The 20658-nt window shown below is 41.7% G+C and overlaps 1 protein-coding gene across 1 annotated transcript in view; it reads right to left on the reverse strand.

Annotated features, from left to right (window-relative positions):
* Window positions 1–1950: 1950 nt before the first annotated feature.
* The window catches only part of LOC106584065 (rhophilin-1), a 59296-nt gene continuing 40588 nt past the window's right edge, over window positions 1951–20658 (reverse strand). Inside the window, exons 14-16 of the mRNA XM_082967850.1 lie at window positions 2860–3056; window positions 2586–2738; window positions 1951–2380 (exon numbers count right to left, since the gene is read on the reverse strand). Coding sequence (XP_082823976.1) covers window positions 2171–2380; window positions 2586–2738; window positions 2860–3056 — 560 coding nt within the window. The 3' untranslated portion in view covers window positions 1951–2170. The remainder of the gene's footprint in view (window positions 2381–2585; window positions 2739–2859; window positions 3057–20658) is intronic.

Here is a 20658-nt window from a genome sequence, read left to right on the forward strand (position 1 = left end):
GAACCAATATCACTCCATAAAAACACAACCTTATGGAACAATCCTTGGATAGCTTTTCAGAATTCACAGATAAATTGGAAAACTAAATGCATAGAAACTGTAAATGACAAGGCATCAGGAAATAATTTTTTTCCATGACAGAATTGAAGTAATTATGGACTGACCAATCTAGTTTCAAATACATGCAATTTAAAAGTTACACATTTTTTGGGGACATCAGAGCAACCTGGAAGGAATTGTATTTGAGTCAGATAAGGATGTTCATATGATAGGGATGATATACAAAACCTTGCCAGGAGCATATCAAACTGACAAGCTCTTAGAAAAAAAATAAACTAATGGAACCAAAACTTAAAAAGAACAAGATGGAGGGAAAGTTGGAGCATAACTAATTAAATTACAGTTAAGGAAAATGTATGCTTAACCCAGTATAAACTTATCTATAGAATTGATACAGTACAAGAGACAAAATTCACAATTTCTACAGCACAACAGCAGAGTCATGTCCCAAGTGTAAAACTATAATGGGCGTGTTCATAAATTCACTCTGGAGTGCCAGAGAGTGAGCTCAGAGTGCGCTCTGGGTGTTCGTAATATTCAGAATGGATATCAGATTGTCTATTGTTAATGGCAAATTCAGAGCGCTTCGCTTTCGGAGCGTTCAGAGCGCACACTGGACACTCTGGCTGAGGAGTAAGGTTGATCCGAATGTTCTGACCTCACAACGACATTCAAGCACCCAAGCTAACTGGCTAAAGTTGGCTAGCTTGCTAGCTACTGTACTTCCAGACATAAATGAGAGAACACCTCATTCTGACCATTTTACTCACCCTAGCAGAGCTGGTTAGGGTGTTTTCATGTTGTCTAGAGCATTGGTGACTGTAACTGTGCTGCTGACAACAATTGAATTACGTTTTTGGCTGATGTTTACTGACACCATTCATATTCAATGGGTGTTCGTAAATTCATCAGTTATTCTGCATTCTGGCGCACTCAGACCAGAGTGCTCTGAAATCGGAGTAGATATCCAGAGTGAATTTACAAACGCATCCAATGACTCAATAATCCAGTCTTTTCTGTGGGCGGAGCTAGAAAGTTGGCTGTCAGAAGTATTACAATGTTACTCTTAATCCGTCAGTATGCATATTTCAAGACATGGAATATGGGGGTGTTGTGAGATACCCAATGGGCTGGACGATTCTTTTCTCATCAATCACTTAGCAAAAAGGTATATTAAAAATGTGGAAATCAATTCATCCGGCATCATTAACACAATAGAAAAATCTAATGATTTATTGTAAAAAAAATGTAAGTGAGTGGGCTACGGAGAGAAAGAAATGATGCAGTTTGAGGCCATGTGGCGGAAAATTATGTGGGCGCTGGAGATGGGGGTGTGTGCTAATGGGTCTGGGCAGGTGTGATGTAGTTGATGTTTGTGTGATGTTGTCATTTGTGTGTGCTTTGTAAAACATCAAATAAAATTAAATCTTACAACAACAAAAAAGAAGATTCACAATGATCGAGCTTGAGAAAGTAAGAGTTAAACTCAGGTCCTGAATGGATGTAGGTGTGATTGTTGTTTTTACTGTTGAGAGTAACCTCATTAAGACTGGAGTGGAAAAGCAAGACTCTGGGATACAGTAAACAGTACAGTAAAACAACATGTTTTCAACATTAAGACAACATTGTCTTAAGACCAGAGGCTGTAGTTTGACAGTAAGTCCAGTTTATCTTCTTTCATCTCTCTAATGCCCTTTAGCTGTATAGTAAGTCAGCTACAATAATACTGGGCCACAACTATTAGTCTATTTTAAGACGTAATTTACATGATGCTCTTAACCCCTTCAGTGACACATACCTGCAGTTGGCTGCTCTCTAAAACCACTGTAGTTTCCCTGCACATCTGGACATAGAATCCTCCTCTTCTCTTCGAACAATTCTCCTATTCGGAATGTTCCTTGCTTTGCTGCAATAATGCATTACAATATCTAGGAATATCCAGTCATATACAACTCATCCTTGGATTGGAACATGTCCCTTTGCCATTCCCTGAGTGGTTTGTCTGTCTATAGCACAGTCTGAAATGGCACCCTACTCCCTAGTGCACTACTTTTGGCTGGAAGTGCACTGTATGGAATCGAGCACCATTTCAGCTTGCCCTCTGTCTATCTCAGTACATGGATTCACTGTCTCTGAGGTTTCCAAACGGCAGACTGAAGGTGCTGCCCAGTCTCTTGGTGACTCCTCCTCCTTCCCTGTTTTTCTTCCTGTTCCAGTTGAGTAAGGAGATGGAGCTCTGGCCCTTAGCCCCACCCATGGTCCGTTGCCAAGCGTTCTCCTTGTCTCCACTGGGGGAGAGCATCACTGACCTCCTCACCACCTGAACACACAACACACATTACTGATGCACCAAAGCACTCAAACACACACTCAAAACACACACACTCAAACACACACACACACACACACACACACACAACATACATACAAATCACTCGAACGCGCACACACAGATACGGACGCATGCACACAAATACAGACCCAACTACCTGTGTTTCGTGTGTGTGCAGTGCTATGAAACATACCTGTGTCTCGTGTGTGTGCAGTGTGATGACGCCGAGCTCCACTCCTCGGTCACTGCAGCTCTTCAGGTTGTGGACCACCTCTCCATGTTTAGCCCACTTACAGTTCTCTCCATCCACCGCCACTATGTAGTCCCCCTCTCTCAGACCTGCCTCCTGAGAACACACACATACATTTCAGTGGTGCGTGAAATACTGTACATTTTCAGTTCGAGGAAATAGGAATAATAGGAATGCAAAGAGGGTTAAGACGAGAGACAGGGTACTACTATCTCACCTCAGCACATCCCCCCGGCACTACTCCAGCCACCAGAACAGGAGAGTCTCCTCTGAGAGTTAGCCCCAGACCACCCTCCCCTCGCTGGAGACACACCAAACGCACTGGCCCCCAGCGCGCCCGTGCACAGAACACTGACAAGGGACCCTGCAGGGGAGACAGCGAGAGACCATCTTCATTATATGACTCATCATTCACTTAAAAAACATCAAAATCAGTCAGTCATCGGCGTCATCATTTACATTTAACTAATTTAGCAGACGCTCTTATCGAGAGCGACCTACAGTTAGTGCATTCATCTTAAGACAGCTAGGTGGAATGAACGTCATCATCATTTTCATCATTGTCACCATCATCAGTCTTACCATTTGTATTTTATTTATTTATTTAACTTGGCAAGTCAGTTAAGAACACATTTTTATTTACAATGATGGTCTGCCAAAAGGCAAAAGGCTTCCTGCGGGGACGGAGGCTGGGATAAAAAAAATAATATATACTATAAAAATATACATGACAAAAAAACACCTCACGACAAGAGAAACACCACAACACTACATAAAGAGAGACCTAAGACGACAACATAGCATGGCAGCAACACAAGACAACACAGCATGGTAGCAAAACAACATAACATGGTACCAACACAACAACAGGGTAACAGCACAAAACACAGTACAAACATTATTGGGCACAGACAACAGCACAAAGGGCAAGAAGGTAAAGACAACAATACATCACGCGACGCAGCCACAACTGTCAGTTAGAGAGTGTCCATGATTGAGTCTTTGAATGAAGAGATTGAGATAACTGTCCAGTTTGAGTGTTTTTTGCAGCTCGTTCCAGTTGCTAGCTGCAGCGAACTGAAAAGAGGAGGGATGTGTGTGGTTTGGGGACCTTTAACAGAATGTGACTGGCAGAACGGGTGTTGTATATGGAGGATGAGGGCTGCAGTAGGTATCTCAGATAGTGGGGAGAGGCCTAGAGGGTTTTATAAATAAGCATCAACCAGTGGGTTTTGCGATGGGTATACAGAGATGACCAGATTACAGAGGAGTATAGAGTGTAGTGATGTGTCCTATAAGGAGCATTGGTGGCAAATCTGATGGCCGAATGGTAAAGAACCGCTAGAGAGCACCCTTACCTGCCGATCTATAAATTACATCTCAGTAATCTAGCATGGGTTGGATGGTCATCTGAAATCAGGGTTAGTTTGGCAGCTGGGGTGAAAGAGGAGCGATTACGATAGAGGAAACCAAGCCTAGATTTAACCTTAGCATGTAGCTATGATATGTGCTGAGAGAAGGACAGTGTACCATCTAGCCATATTCCCAAGTACTTGTATGAAGTGACTACCTTAAGCTCTAAACCATCAAAGGTAGTAATCACACTGGTGGGGGGCATTCCTCTTACCAAACCACATGACCTTTGTTTTGGAGGTGTTCAGAACAAGGTTAAGGGCAGAGAAAGCTTGTTGGACACTAAGAAAGCTTTGTTGTAGGGGGTTTAACACAAAATCCGGGGAGGGGCCAGCTGAGTATAAGACTGTATCAACAACATATAAATGGATGAGAGGGCTTCCTACTGCCTGGGCTATGTTGTTGATGAAAATTGAGAAGAGCGTGGGGCCTAGGATCGAGCTTTGGTTACTCCCTTGGTGACAGGCAGTGCCTGAGACAGCAGATGTTCTGACTTTATACACTGCACTCTTTGAGAGAGGTAGTTAGCAAACCAGGCCAAAGACCCCTCAGAGACACCAATACTCCTTAGCCGGCCAACAAATATGGAATGGTCTACGGTATCAAAAGATTTGGGCAAGTCAATAAAAATAGCAGCACAACATTGCTTAGAATCAAGGGCAATGGTGACATCATCAGTGACACATACATAACCTGAGTGGAAACCAGATTGCATACCAGAGAGAATACTACAGCCATCAAGAAAGCCAGTCAGTTGATTACTGACAAATTTTCCAACACTTTTGATAAACAGGGCAAAATAGAAATTGGCCTATAACAGTTAGGATCAGCTTGATCTCCCCTTTAAATAAAGGACGCACCATGGCTGCCTTCCAAGCAATGGGAAGCTCCCCAGAGAGGAGAGACAGGTTAAAGGTCAGAGATGGGCTTGGCGATGATCAGGGCAGCAACCTTAAAACATCTTGCGGATTAGTGGGACGCTAGCGGTGAAATTGCAGAGCGCCAAATTCAAATTAAATTACTATAAATAGTAAACTTTCATGAAATCACAAGTGCAATACATCAAAATAAAGCTTAACTTGATGTTGATCCAGCCACCGTGTCAGATTTCAAAAAGGCTTTACGGCAAAAGCAAACCATGCAATTATCTGAGGACAGCACCCACCACACAACTGCATAACAAATAATTTTCAACCAGGGAGTTGCGACACGAAAGTCAGAAATGGCACTATAATATATGCCTTACCTTTGAAGATCTTCTTCTGTTGGCACTCCAAAAGGTCCCAGTTACATTACAAATGGTCCTTTTGTTTGATAATGTCCTTCTTTATATCCATAAAAACTCAGTTTAGCTGGCGCGCTTCAGTCAATAATCCACTCGGTTTCCCTCCTTCAAAATGCATCCCAAACGTTACCAATAAATGTATCCAAACAAGTCAATCAACGTTTATAATCAAACAACAGGTACCCTAATACGCAAATAAACAATAAAATTTAAGACGGAGAATCATTAGTCTTTACCGGAGAAAAATACCAAAGAACGCGCTCTCATTCACGCGCTTGGAAACACTACAGCCAAAATGGGAGCCACCTAGAAAAACTCACATTTCTGGCTCATTTTTCCAAAAACTAGCCTGAAACTCTTTCTAAAGACTGTTGACGTCTAGAAGAAGCCATAGGAACTGCAATCGGGCACGATTTCACCCTATTATAAAAGTGCCAGCCATTGAAATCAGTGGTAGGATGACTTTTTTTTTGGGGGGGGGGGATGGTTTGTCCTTGGGGTTTCGCCTGCCATTTCAGTTCTGTTATACTCACAGACATTATTGTAACAGTTTTAGAAACTTTAGAGTGTTTTCTATCCAAATCTACCAATTATATGCATATCCTAGCTTCTGGGCCTGAGTAGCAGGCAGTTTACTTTGGGCACGCTTTTCATCCGGACGTCAAAATACCGCCCCCTATCCCAAAGAAGTTAAAGAAGAAAGAGTCTAAACCATCTAACCCAGACGTTTGTTTTTTTAAGTCAAATTTAAGGAGCTCCTTTAGCACCTCTGACTCAGTGACCGCCTGCAGGGAGAAACTTTGTAGTGGGGCAGGGGAAAAAAGAGGGAGGAGCATCGGTGCTAGTCACATTAGAAGGGGTGGTAGATGAGGAAATGTTGGGTGGGCAAGGAGGCATGGAGTCGATTAGAAATCCTGACTTAACGAAGTGGTGATTAAAGAGCTCAGCCATGTGCTCCTTGTCAGTAACAACCACATCATCAATATTAAGGGACATGGGGTAGCTGTGAGGAGGAGGGTTTATTCTCCAGGTCTTTAACCGTTTTCCAGAACTTTAACCGTTTTCCAGTTACTTTAAGGAGAACTGCTCCTTAAAGTAACTAACTTTGGCCTTCCGGATAGCCTGAGTGCACTTAGTTCTCATTTACCTGAATGAGAGCCAGTCAGCCTGAGTATCCGTGTGCCCAGTGATTTGCCAAATGGAATTATTGACATGGAGTAACTCTGCCAGATCATGGTACAACCAGAGGCTGAACCTGGTTTAAAACTCGAATTTTCTTTATGGGGGTGTGTTTGTTAACAATACCACTGAAAATATTTTTAAAAAGAAGTTCCAAGCGGATTCGACAGAGGGAATCAAGCTGATTCTATACCAATTACAGAGACCAGGTAATGAAGGAAGGCTTGCTCATTAAAGTTTTTTTAGGAAGCGTATATGACCAATCAGGACAGGTCGTTTCACTGAGCAGCAATTACGTACACAGGCTGTGATCACTAAGATCATTACAGAAAACACCAGACTGATACCCATCAGGATTATTTGTAAGGATAACATCAAGGAGAGTAGCCTTTTCTGGGTGTTTGGAGTCATACCTTGTGGGATTGGTAATAATCTGAGAAAGATTTAGAGAGTCCCATTGCCTTAGGACTTGGTCAGGTGGTTTAAGCATGTCCCAGTTTAGGTAACCTAGCAGGACAAATTCAGATTTAGCTTAACTTCATTGGGATAGGGGGCAGCATTGGGAAGTTTGGATGAAAAGCGTGCCCAGAGTAAACTGCCTGTTACTCAGGCCCAGAAGCTAGGATATGCATATAATTGGTAAATGATTTGGATAGAAAACACTCCAAAGTTTCCAAAACTGTTAACCTGTTAGGGCTAGGGGGCAGCATTTGCACGTCTGGATAAAAAAAATGTACCCGATTTAATCTGGTTACTAATCCTACCCAGTAACTAGAATATGCATATACTTATTATATATGGATAGAAAACACTCTAAAGTTTCCAAAACTGTTTGAATGGTGTCTGTGAGTATAACAGAACTCATTTGGCAGGCAAAACCCTGAGACATTTTCTGACAGGAAGTGGATACCTGATGTGTTGTATTGAGTTTAAACCTATCCCATTGAAAAACACAGGGGTTTAGGAATATTTTGGCACTTCCTATTGCTTCCACTAGATGTCACCAGCCTTTACAAAGTGTTTTGAGTCTTCTGGAGGGAGATCTGACCGAACAAGAGCCATGGAACGGTGATGTCCCATTAGACACCTGGCGCGCTACTTCATGTTGGGTACCCTCGTTCCAATACGTTATAAAAGGCTATGCATTCGTCCACCTTGAATATTATTCATGTTCTGGTTAAAAAAGGCCCTAATGATTTATGCTATACAACGTTTGACATGTTTGAACGAACGGAAATATATTTTTTCCCCTCGTTCATGACGAGAAGTCCGGCGGGCTTACATCATGTGCTAACGAGACGGAGATTTTTGGACATAAATGATGAGCTTTTTTGAACAAAACTACATTCGTTATGGACCTGTGATACCTGGAAGTGACATCTGATGAAGAGAATCAAAGGTAATGGATTATTTACATAGTATTTTCGATTTTAGATCTCCCCAACATGACGTCTAGTCTGTATCGCAACGCGTATTTTTCTGGGCGCAGTGCTCAGATTATTGCAAAGTGTGATTTCCCAGTAAGGTTATTTTTAAATCTGGCAAGTTGATTGCGTTCAAGAGATGTAAATCTATAATTCTTTAAATGACAATATAATATTTTACCAATGTTTTCTAATTTTAATTATTTAATTTGTGACGCTGACTTGACTGCCGGTTATTGGAGGGAAACGATTTCCTCAACATCAATGCCATAGTAAAACGCTGTTTTTGTATATAAATATGAACTTGATAGAACTAAAAATGCATGCATTGTCTAACATAATGTCCTAGGAGTGTCATCTGATGGAGATTGTAAAAGGTTAGTGTATCATTTTAGCTGGTTTTATGGTTTTGGTGACCCTGTCTTTGACTTGACAAAACATTACACACAACTCTTGTAAATGTACTGTCCTAACATACTCTAAATTTATGCTTTCGCCGTAAAACCTTTTTGAAATCGTAAAACGTGGTTAGATTAAGGAGATGTTTATCTTTCAAATGGTGTAACATAGTTGTATTTTTGAAAAATTTGAATTTTGACATTTATTTGGATTCAAATTTGCCGCTCTTGAAATGCACCTGCTGTTGATGGAGTGCACCACGGGTGGCACGCTAGCGTCCCACCTAGCCCCAAGAGGTTAAGGAGATGTTTATCTTTCAAATGGTGTAAAATAGTTGTATTTTTGAAAAATTTGAATTTTGACATTTATTTGGATTCAAATTTGCCGCTCTTGAAATGCACCTGCTGTTGATGGAGTGCACCACGGGTGGCACGTTAGCGTCCCACCTAGCCCATAGAGGTTAAAATAATGTCTGTGAGTATAACAGAACTCATATGGCAGACAAAAACCTGAGAACAATCCAACCAGGAAGTGGGAATTCTAAAGTTCGTAGTTTTGTAAGTGAATGCCTATCCAGTATCCAGTGTCTGTGGGGTCAGATTGCACTTCCTAAGGCTTCCAGTAGATGTCAACAGTCTTTAGAAGTTGTTTCAGGCTTCTATTGTGAAAGGAGTGAGAATAAGACCACTCGGAGCAAGTGGCTCAACTGAAAGCCATGAGTTGTTTATCGCGCGTGGCCGTGAGCACGCCGTTCGTTCTCTTTCCTATCTAATGAAAACGGTATTGTCCGGTTTAAATATTATTGAATATTTATGATAAAAATATCGTAAGGATTGATTATAAACATCGTTTGACATGTTTCTACGAACTTTAATGGAACTTTTTTGACTTTGTCTGGAAGTTGTGAGCGCGCTTTGTGCCTTTGGATTACTAAACTAAACACGCGAATGGAGGTATTTGGACATAAAGAGGGACGTTATTGAACAAAACAAACATTTATTGTGTAACATGGAGTCCTGGGAGTGCCACCAGATGAAGATCAAATGTAAGTGATTCATTTAATCGCTATTTCTGACTTTTGTGAGTCCTCTCCTTGGCTGGAAAATGTCTGTATGTTTTTTTGTGGCTAGGCGCTGTCCTAACATAATCGCATGGTGTGCTTTCGCCGTAAAGCCTTTTTGAAATTGGACACTGTGGTTGGATTAACAAGAAGTTTATCTTTAAAATGGTGTATAATACTTGTATGTTTGAGGAATTTCAATTATGAGATTTCTGTTTGAATTTGGCGCCCTGCAATTTCACTGGCTGTTGTCAAGGTGGAATGCTAGCATCCCACTAATCCCAGAGAAGTTAATGGGCCAGGAGAGAGCTTAGAGTATTCAGGGTACAGGCCGGTGCTGATGGTGGACGATAACACCCAGCAACAGTCAACAAAGAGCTATTTGAAAGTTTAACGCTTAACACCAGCAAATCAAATTGTTTGGGGACAGACTTGGAGGAGACAACTGAGCAATGAATGTTTTCCTTGGTAAAAGATTGCCACTCCACCACCTTTGGAAGATCAGTCTTGCCAAAAAAGGTTATAACCAGAAAGGTTAACATCAGTGTTCAAAACAATCTTTCTTAACTTACATCTAGACGTTCCGCTAGCGGAACACCTGCTCCAATATCCAATGATAGGCGTGGCGCGAATTACAAATTCCTCAAAAATACAAAAACTTCAATTTTTCAAACATATGACTATTTCACAGCATTTTAAAGACAAGACTCTCCTTTATCTAACCACACTGTCCGATTTCAAAAAGGCTTTACAGCGAAAGCAAAACATTCGATTATGTCAGCAGAGTACCCAGCCAGAAATAATCAGACACCCATTTTTCAAGCAGGCATATAATGTCACAAAAACCCAGAAGACAGCTAAATGCAGCACTAACCTTTGATGATCTTCATCAGATGACACACCTAGGACATTATGTTATACAATACATGCATGTTTTGTTCAATCAAGTTCATATTTATATCAAAAAACCAGCTTTTTACATTAGCATGTGACGTTCAGAACTAGCATACTTCCGGGGAATTTACTAACAATTTACTAAATTACTCACGATAAACGTTCACAAAAAGCATAACAATTATTTTAAGAATTATAGATACAGAACTCCTCTATGCACTCGATATGTCCGATTTTAAAATAGCTTTTTGGTGAAAGCACATTTTGCAATATTCTAAGTACATAGCCCAGCCATCACGGGCTAGCTATTTAGACACCCGGCAAGTTTAGCCTTCACCAAAATCAGATTTACTATTACAAAAGTTTGATTACCTTTTGTTGTCTTCGTCAGAATGCACTCCCAGGACTGCTACTTCAATAACAAATGTTGGTTTGGTCCAAAATAATCCATCGTTATATCCGAATAGCGGCGTTTTGTTCGTGCGTTCCAGACACTATCCGAATGGTAAAGAAGGGTCGTGCGCATGCCATTTTTCTCGTAAAAAAACGATAATATTCCGACCGGGAATCTCCATTTAGGTAAACAGAGGAAAGAAAACAAAGCATTCGGTCGACGCGGGCATGCGCCTGAGTCTCACAGTACTGTAACCAGCCACTACCCAAACGCGCTACTTTTTTCAGCCAGAGCCTGCAAAGCCACGATTCAGCTTTTTGCCGCCTTCTGAGAGCCCATTGGAGCCGTAGGAAGTGTCACATAACAGCAGAGATCCTTTGTTTTGGATAGAGATGGCAAAGAAGGCCAAGAAATGGTCAGACAGGGTACTTCCTGTACAGAATCTTCTCAGGTTTTGACCTGCCATTTGAGTTCTGTTATACTCACAGACACCATTCAAACAGTTTTAGAAACTTTGGAGTGTTTTCCATCCAATAATTATATGCATATTCTAGTTACTGGGCAGGAGTAGTAACCAGATTAAAATCGGGTACGTTTTTTATCCAGCCGTGAAAATACTGCCCCCTAGCCATAACAGGTTAACCATGTCTCAGTAATGACCAACACATCTGGATTGGAGCTGTGAACCCACACTTTCAATTGATCCATTTTAGGTAATAAGCTTCTAGTGTTAACGTGCAGAAAACCCAGGCTTTTACGAGAGCGGAAATCAGTGAAGCAAATATCAGAGCACAAATCAGAATTGGAGCTAGCAACAGTAGATGGGCCAGGGTGTACATGCACATTTCCAGATATCATCAGCAGTAATACAATTAGGGCACGGCAGAAGACAGGCAGATCTCTAGAGAGTGTTGATTTATGACACTTGAATGTGCATTAGATGGCAACAAGATCATATTGTACAGCAATTTCATCAGGTAACATGAATACAAAGAGGTGGTTAGAATAGGATGGGAGGCCAAAGGTCTGTGTAACCAATAGAGAGTCAGAGTCCTGAGTGTGGGAACAAACATAGTCTATCCCAAGGTTGGGTAAACAAACAAGTTCATAGTCAACAAAGCACGCAGGAGCCATGAGGCAAATAGCATAAAGCACAAGAAAAAAATAACGACTTGGGGCTAGCCATTGTAAGTTCAGAGTCACTCGCCCCAACAGTGCGTGTGTGCTGGAGGCGAGCGAAAGATCAGGAGAGAGGGTGGAGTGTGTTGGGGGTACCTGTACTAGACAGGGAGAGACAGGACTTGGCAGACAGTGAACAGAAGGCTAGGTGGAATCCAAGCAGCAGTCCAGCAGGCAACGGGAGTAGGTGTCACACCCACTTGGGAGAAGCTTTTTTGGGAGGCAGATTCCTTGTAGAAAATTCCAGCCCATCTAGCTAACGTAGCTAGCAAGTCTGTCAGTTTTTTTTCCACGTGGAAAAGGAGGTCGTTAGCTAGCTATATCTCTTCAGTTTCGGCGAATGGTCCTTTACGACGTCCAAACAAAGTTGTCCTGTGGTTGTTGTATTTTGGAGATTATATTCTGATGTGATTAAAGCAACAATATTGTTTCTTATTGAGTTAATTTACAATTGAAGTGTCACGGCTGCATATCAGTTCAAAATAGAGGTGAATCCAGGGGGTACTGTATTGTAATGACCTCTGCACAGATGGAGGGGGCTTTAAAGGCCTCTGCATTTGGGTGGGGAAGGCTGTGAAACTCCCCTATCATTGTTTGGGTCAAGGGCTTTGACACTTTTCACTTCACACCTCAGTGCTAATTGTCTGATCTGTTCTGTCCTAGCACCCTTGGTAGCCTTAACTTAGCATTCAGTCCCTATAAAGTAAAATATATCACTAATTTATTTTCTTCTTGGCTTTAAAAGTAGCTTCAGACTAAACATGACTCACTCAGTTCCAGGTTGGATGGTGTTTTCAGGTTTCTTGTGCTTCTTTTGCTGGTCGTTGGTTTGCCAGAGCATTTGCTGTACAGACCTTGGAAATAAGAATCTTTGGTAGTAGGAATCCTTCCAGGTAATTTTGGCCAAAATCAGGTTGTAGGTTTGGAGTTTTGATTTGGATAAATGAGGGATACAAAGTATTTTCAAAGCAGGTGCTTAGGGTCATATATAAAAATGCCCAGTGCCCCATTATTTTGGCAATCATAGCTAAAAAAAAAAAAATCTCTGTGACTTTGAAAGACGCTCCTTTGAGAGCCCTAGGGGGTTTAAATTGTGTGTGTGTGTGTGTGTGTGTGTTCATTAGATCTCAACCCAATTGAACACTTATGGGAGATTCTGGAGTGACGCCTGAGACAGTATTTTCCAACACAATCAACAAAACATAAATTTATTGAATTTCTTGTGGAAGAATGGTGCACAGCACACTGGCCAGTGTTGATTTTTCAGTGTAACATTTCAAGCCTTAGGATACAAGTATTGCATAGTCATAGATTATAATGATAGCATTTGCCTTGCTACTCACTCAGTGAAGGCCACAGGCCTTTAGAATGAAATAATTAAACAACCATGTCTCTGTCACTAACAAATACTGTCATGGGTGGTAATTCTACAATTCACTCGAAAAGAAAAAGCAACCAGGAAAATATGATAATTAGGCTTTACACAGTATAGTTTTAAAACTCCAAAAAATGATTTACTGTAACACTAAAAGGTGTTAATTTCATACAGTGAGAAAGCACTGTGTGTCATCAGGGCAAAGGGTGGCTACTTTGAAGAATCTGAAATATAAAAACTATTTTGATTTGTTTAACACTTTTTTGGTTACTACACGATTCCATGTGTTATTTCATAGTTTTGATGTCTTCACTATTATTCTACAATGTAGAAAATAATAAAAATAAAGAAAAACCCTTGAATGAGTAGGTGTGTCAAAACCTGACTGGTTCTTTGTGTATATATATATATATATATATATATATATATCTATATATATATATATATATATATATATATATATATATATATATATATATACACACACACACACACACACTTATTTATTCGCCTTCATAATGCATCTTAATTAAAATAGGACAAGTTTGACTAGAGCGCATTTAACTCTGGCCAATACTATACAGTGCATTCGGAAATGATTCAGAACCCTTGATTTTTTCCAGTTACAGCCGTATTCTAAAATGGATTAAAAAAAAGTGTTCCTCATCAAATCTACACACAATACCCTATAATGACATAGCGAAAACAGGTTTTTAGACATTTTTGAAAATGTATTAAAAAGAATTGAAAAAATAAATACCTTATTTACTTAAGTTTTCAAACCCCTTGCGATGAGACTCTTAAATGAGCTCATGTGCACCCTGTTTCCATGGATCATCCTTGAGATGTTTCTACAACTTGATCAATTGATTGGACATGATTTGGAAAGGCACACACCTGTCTATATAAAAAGGTCCCACAGGTGACAATGCATGTCAGAGCAAAAACTAAGCCATGAGGTCAAAGGAATTGTCCGTAAAGTTCCGAGACAGGATTGTGTCGAGGCACAGATCTGGGGAAGGGTACCAAAAACAAGTCTGCAGCATTGAAGGTCCCTAAGAACACAGTGGCCTCCAACATTCTTAACTTCTCTAGAGTAGGGGGCAGTATTTTGACGTCCGGATGAAAGGTGTGCCCAAATTAAACTGCCTGCTACTCAGGCTCAGAATTTAGGATATGCATATTATTAGTAGATTTGGATAGGAAACACTCTGAAGTTTCTAAAACTGTTTGAATGATGTCTGTAAGTATAACAGAACTCATATGGCAGGCAAAAACCTGAGAAAAATCCAACCAGGAAGTGTGGAAATCTGAGGCTTGTAGTTTTTCCAAGTGATTGCCTATACAGTATACAGTGACTTAAGGTTCATTTTGCACTTCCTAAGGCTTCCACTAGACGTCAACAGTCGTTAGAACGTTGTTTCATGCTTCTACTGTGAATATGGAGTGATCAAGAGGGCCTGGAAGTTGATGAGTGAGCCAGAAATCCCCGGACATGCCAGCTCGAGAGGCACGCCCCTCACGGGCTCGAGGCGCGCCCCGGGTGTGAGCTGTGTTCCTTTTCTTTTCTGAAGACATTGGAATTGTCCGGTTGGAATATTACTGAAGATTTATGTTAAAAACGTCCTAAGGATTGATGCTATACATCATTTGCCATATTTCTACGAACGTAAATATAACTTTTTATGACATTTTGTTGAGACATTTTGAGCGTGCTTCCTGCATTTGGAGTAGTGGACTGAACGCGTGAACAAAAAGGAGGTATTTGGACATAAATGATGGACTTTATCGAACAAAACAAACATTTATTGTGGACCTGGGATTCCTGGGAGTGCATTCTGATGAAGATCATCAAAGGTAAGTGAATATTTATAATATTATTTCTGAGTTTTGTTGACTCCACAAAATGGCAGGTTTGGTTTCGTGTCTGAACGCTGTGATTGAAAAGATTAGTGGAATCTGTGTGGGTAGCTGGACAGGTAGGATGACTGACACTAAGGGTGAACAGGTGGTCACGGGTCAGGTGACAGAGGAATGGATGAGACTGAGGCAGGAATTCCTTTAACCATAAAGTGGTATCTTTACTGAGTAGTCTGTGCTGCATAACAAAGGAAAACCAGGCAATATCTCAGAGGAATTATTTCAGAGTAAGTGTCCTCTGGGATTGATTGCTGGTGGAACCAGTTTAGAGTAACCAAAAGTCTGGTTGGTTGGATTGATCCCCAGCAGACCAGTGAGGTCAGTTAGTTGAGGGACCAGAGCCAGCGGAGTCTGTGTGTCGCTGTTTGAGTCTGAGTGAGATACTTGAATAGATTAAATTGGGCATTAGAATAGACAGGTATGCCCTGGCTTACAATTGTTAGATGTTATTGTGAGAGTTTTGTAATACCTGACACTTCACCACAAGTGGAAGTTAGAAAATACAAAGTTAGATTGGATTTTTGGGACCGTTACACAATTAGCTAGGCGACACAGGTATTCTGTAGGTAGTTTTGCATATCTGGATAGACAAAAAAGCATCTATACCACCATTATTGCAGTAGGTGAAATTCTCGTGTGGAGGCAACACCCTGCCCTAGGCCCATCGAATATACAATATTTTGATAATGGTATGGGTTTTCCTGTGTTTTTGGAAAGAGTCTAAAGTATAAACAGCGCTAAACGGTTTTCTTTGTCTACCACTCTGTGTGTGGAACAGGCACCATGGGAGCAAGGGACATGGTATTCCAGATCCCCCCCACGGGGGCCCTGAAGGTCATGGCAGATAAGTGGGGAAGGGACATTCTGGACCAGGTGCAATTATGGCATAGGGAAGGTGGTTTTCCATTGACAGGGACACTGAGTTTAACAATGTTAGACAAAGTCAGGGAGAGAGTGTATGGGTTAAATATAGAAAATGGGAAAGAGGCAGAAAGGCATGCATAAAGACAGGACAGGGACAGCCCCATCAGAATATGATAGTGCAGACTGAGGAGGAAGGGAAAACCGATAAAGACGAGACAGTGAGAAAGAACAAAAAGAGGATGAGAGATTCCCCCCCCCCCCCCCAATCTACCCAGTGCTGCCAGCACCAGTTGCCGCAGCCGGGGGAGGGGCCAACTACCATCCAACTACACCCCGCCAACTACACCCATTAAAATGCAAATCATTTTGTAACATTTTTGACATGCGTTTTTCTGGATTTTTTTGTTGTTATTCTGTCTCTCACTGTTCAAATAAACCTACCATTAAAATTATAGACTGATAATTTCCTTGTCAGTGGGCAAACGTACAAAATCAGCAGGGGATCAAATACTTTTTTCCCTCACTCTAGATGCTCTACATGTTTGCACCGCATGTGTCCCTGGCAAAATCATGCAGAGTTGAGTGGGAGGATACTGGGGTTTGGATAAAGGGCCTGGTCAATGCTGTCAATTGGGAAATGGGTTCAGATGGGTCAACTTATTCACCCAGTACACAGACATATTGTTACCCCCTCAACTGGGACACAGCATTTGTGAGGGGTGTGCATGGACTTGATCAGCCCTCCTTTGTCACCAATATCATCCTTTTGAGTGAGGACTCGCACCTTGAGGGTCCCCGATTTTATTGTTTTTATTTTACCTTTATTTAACCAGATAGGTTAGTTGAGAACAAGTTCTCATTTACAACTGCGACCTGGCCAAGATAAAGCACAGCAGTTCGACACATACAACAGAGTTACACATGGAATAAACAAACATACAGTCAATAATACAGTAGGGGGAAAAAAGTCTATACACAGTCTGTGCAAATGTGGTAAGATAAGGGAGGTAAGGAAATAAATAGGCCATGGTGGCGAAGAATTTACAATATAACAATTAAACACTGGATGAATGTGCATGTAGAGATACTGGGGTGCAAAGGAGCAAGATAAATAAATAAATACAGTATGGGATAAGGAATTTGGAGTGGCTGTTTACAGATGGGCTATGTACAGGTGCAGTGATCTGTGAGCTGCTTTGATAGCTGGTGCTTAAAGCTAGTGAGGAAGATATGAGTCTCCAGCTTCAGAGATTTTTGCAGTTGGTTCCAGTCATTGGCAACAGAGAACTGGAAGGAAAGGCGGCCAAAGGGGGAATTGGCTTTGGGGGTGACCAGTGAGATATACCTGCTGGAGTGCGTGCTATGGGTGGGTGCTGCTATGGTGACCAGTGAGCTGAGAAGGCAGGGCTTTACCTAGCAGAGACTTGTAGATGACCTGGAGCCAGCGGGTTTGGCGACGAGTATGAAGCGAGGGCCAGCCAATGAGAGCATACAGGTCGCAGTGGTGGGTAGTATATGGGGCTTTGGTGACAAAACGGATGGCACTGTGATAGCCTCCAACACTCTACTCAACAAATTGGATGCAGTCTATTTTATAAATGACATCCCCGAAGTCGAGGATCGGTAGGATGGTCAGTTTTACGAGGGTATGTTTGGCAGCATGAGTGAAGGATGCTTTGCTGCGAAATAGGAAGCCGATTCTAGATTTAATTTGGGATTGGAGATGTTTGATGTGAGTCTGGAAGGAGAGTTTACAGTCTAACCAGACACCTAGGTATTTGTAGTTGTCCACATATTCTAAGTCAGAACCGTCCAGGGTAGTGATGTTGGACGGGCGGACAGGTGCTGGCAGTGATCGGTTGAAGAGCATGCATTTAGTTTTACTGCATTTAAGAGCAGTTGGAGTCCACGGAAGGAGAGTTGTATGGCATTGAAGCTCGTCTGGAGGTTAGTTAACACATTGTCCAAAGAAGGGCCAGAAGTATACAGAATGGTGTCGTCTGCGTAGAGGTGGATCAGAGAATCACCAGCAGCAAGAGTGATATCATTGATGTATACAGAGAAGAGAGTCGGCCCGAGAATTGAACCCTGTGGCACCCCCATAAAGACTGCCAGAGGCCTGGAGAACAGGCCCTCCGATTTGACACACCGAACTCTGTCTGAGAAGTAGTTGGTGAACCAGGCGAGGCAGTCATTTGAGAAATCAAGGCTGTTCAGTCTGCCGATAAGAATACGGTGATTGACAGAGTCGAAAGCCTTGGCCAAGTCGATGAAGATGGCTGCACAGTAATGTCTCTTATCGATGGAGGTTATGATATCGTTTAGGACCTTGAGCATGGCTGAGGTGCACCCTTGACCAGCTCTGCAACCGGATTGCATAGCGGGGAAGGTATGGTGGGATTCGAAATGGTCGGAAATCTGTTTGTTAACTTGGCTATCAAAGACCTTAGAAAAGGCAGTGTAGGATAGATATAGGTCTGTAGCAGTTTGGGTCTAGAGTGTCTCCCCCTTTGAAGGGGGGATGATTGCGGCAGCTTTCCAATCATTGGGAATCTCAGACGATACGAAAGAGAGGTTGAACAGGCTAGTAATAGGGGTTGCAACAATTTTGGCAGATAATTTTAGAAAGAGAGGGTCCAGATTGTCTAGCCTGGTTGATTTGTACAGGTCCAGATTTTGGAGCTCTTTCAGAACATCAGCTATCTGGATTTGGGTGAAGGAGAGATGGGGGAGGCTTGGGCGAGTTGCTGTGGGGAGTGCAGAGCTGTTGACTGGGGTAGGGGTAGCCAGGTGGAAAGCATGGCCAGCAGTAGAAAAATGCTCATTGAAATTCTCAATTATTGTGGATTTTTCGGTGGTGACAGTGTTTCCTAGTCTCAGTGTAGTGGGCAGCTGGGAGGAGGTCCTCTTATTCTCCATGGACTTTACAGTGTCCCAGAACTTTTTTGAGTTTGTGCTACAGGATGCAAATTTCTGCTTGAAAAAGCTAGCCTTAGCTTCCCTAACTGCCTGTGTATATTGGTTCCTAACTTCCCTGAAAAGTTGCATATCACGGGGCCTATTCGATGTTAATGCAGAATGCCACAGGATGTTCTTGTGCTGGTCAAGGGCAGTCAGATCTGGAGAGAACCAAGGGCTGTATCTGTTCCTGGTTCTACATTTTTTGAAAGGGGCATGCTTATTTAAGATGGTGAGTGAGGCACTTTTAACCTCTATGGGCTAGGTGGGACGCTTACGTAACAGCCACTGGCAGCCTGTGGCGCGATTTTCAAAACGTTAAAAATCCTATTACTTCAATTTCTCAAACATATGACTATTTTACAGCTATTTAAAGACAAGACTCTCGTTAATCTAACCACACTGTCCGATTTCAAAAAGGCTTTACAACGAAAGCAAAACATTAGATTATGTCAGCAGAGTACCAAGCCAGAAATAATCAGACACCCATTTTTCAAGCCAGCATATAATGTCACCAAAACCCAGAAGACAGCTAAATGCAGCACTCACCTTTGATGATCTTCATCAGATGACAACCCTAGGACATTATGTTATACAATACATGCATGTTTTGTTCAATCAAGTTCATATTTATATCAAAAACCAGCTTTTGACATTAGCATGTGACGTTCAGAACTAGCATACCCCCCGCAAACTTCCGGGGAATTCGCTAACATTTTACTAAATTACTCACGATAAACGTTCACAAAAAGCATAACAATTATTTTAAGAATTATAGATACAGACCTCCTCTATGCACTCGATATGTCCGATTTTAAAATAGCTTTTTGGTGAAAGCACATTTTGCAATATTCTAAGTACATAGCCCAGGCATCATGGGCTCGCTATTTAGACACCCGGCAAGTTTAGCACTCACCATAATCATATTTACTATTATAAAAGTTTGATTACCTTTTGTTGTCTTCGTCAGAATGCACACCCAGGACTGCTACTTCAATAACAAATGTTGGTTTGGTCCAAAATAATCCATCGTTATATCCGAATAGCTGCGTTTTGTTCGTGCGTTCCAGACACTATCCGAAATAGTAAAGAAGTGTCGCGCGCATGGCGCAATTCGTGACAATAAAATTCTAAATATTCCATTACCGTACTTCGAAGCATGTCAACCGCTGTTTAAAATCAATTTTTACGACATTTTTCTCGTAGAAAAGCGATAATATTCCGACAGGGAATCTCCTTTTCGGCAAACAGAGGAAAAAATCCCAAAGGCGGGGGCGGTCGGGTCACGCGCCTAAGCCCAGTGTCCCTTGATCGGCCACTTGAGAAAGGCGATAATGTGTTTCAGCCTGGGGCTGGAATGACGACATTCTGTTTTTTCCCGGGCTCTGAGCGCCTATGGACGACGTGGGAAGTGTCACGTTAGAGCAGAGATCCTTAGTAAATGATAGAGATGGAAAAGAAGTTCAAGAAATGGTCAGACAGGCCACTTCCCGTAAAGGAATCTCTCAGGTTTTGACCTGCCATTTGAGTTCTGTTATACTCACAGACACCATTCAAACAGTTTTAGAAAATGTAGGGTGTTTTCTATCCATATGTAATAAGTATATGCATATTCTAGTTACTGGGTAGGAGTGGTAACCAGATTAAATCGGGTATGTTTTTTATCCAGCCG

This window comes from Salmo salar, chromosome 23 (assembly GCF_965601325.2).
Source record: "Salmo salar chromosome 23, fSalSal1, whole genome shotgun sequence".
Taxonomy (NCBI): Eukaryota; Metazoa; Chordata; class Actinopteri; order Salmoniformes; family Salmonidae; genus Salmo; species Salmo salar.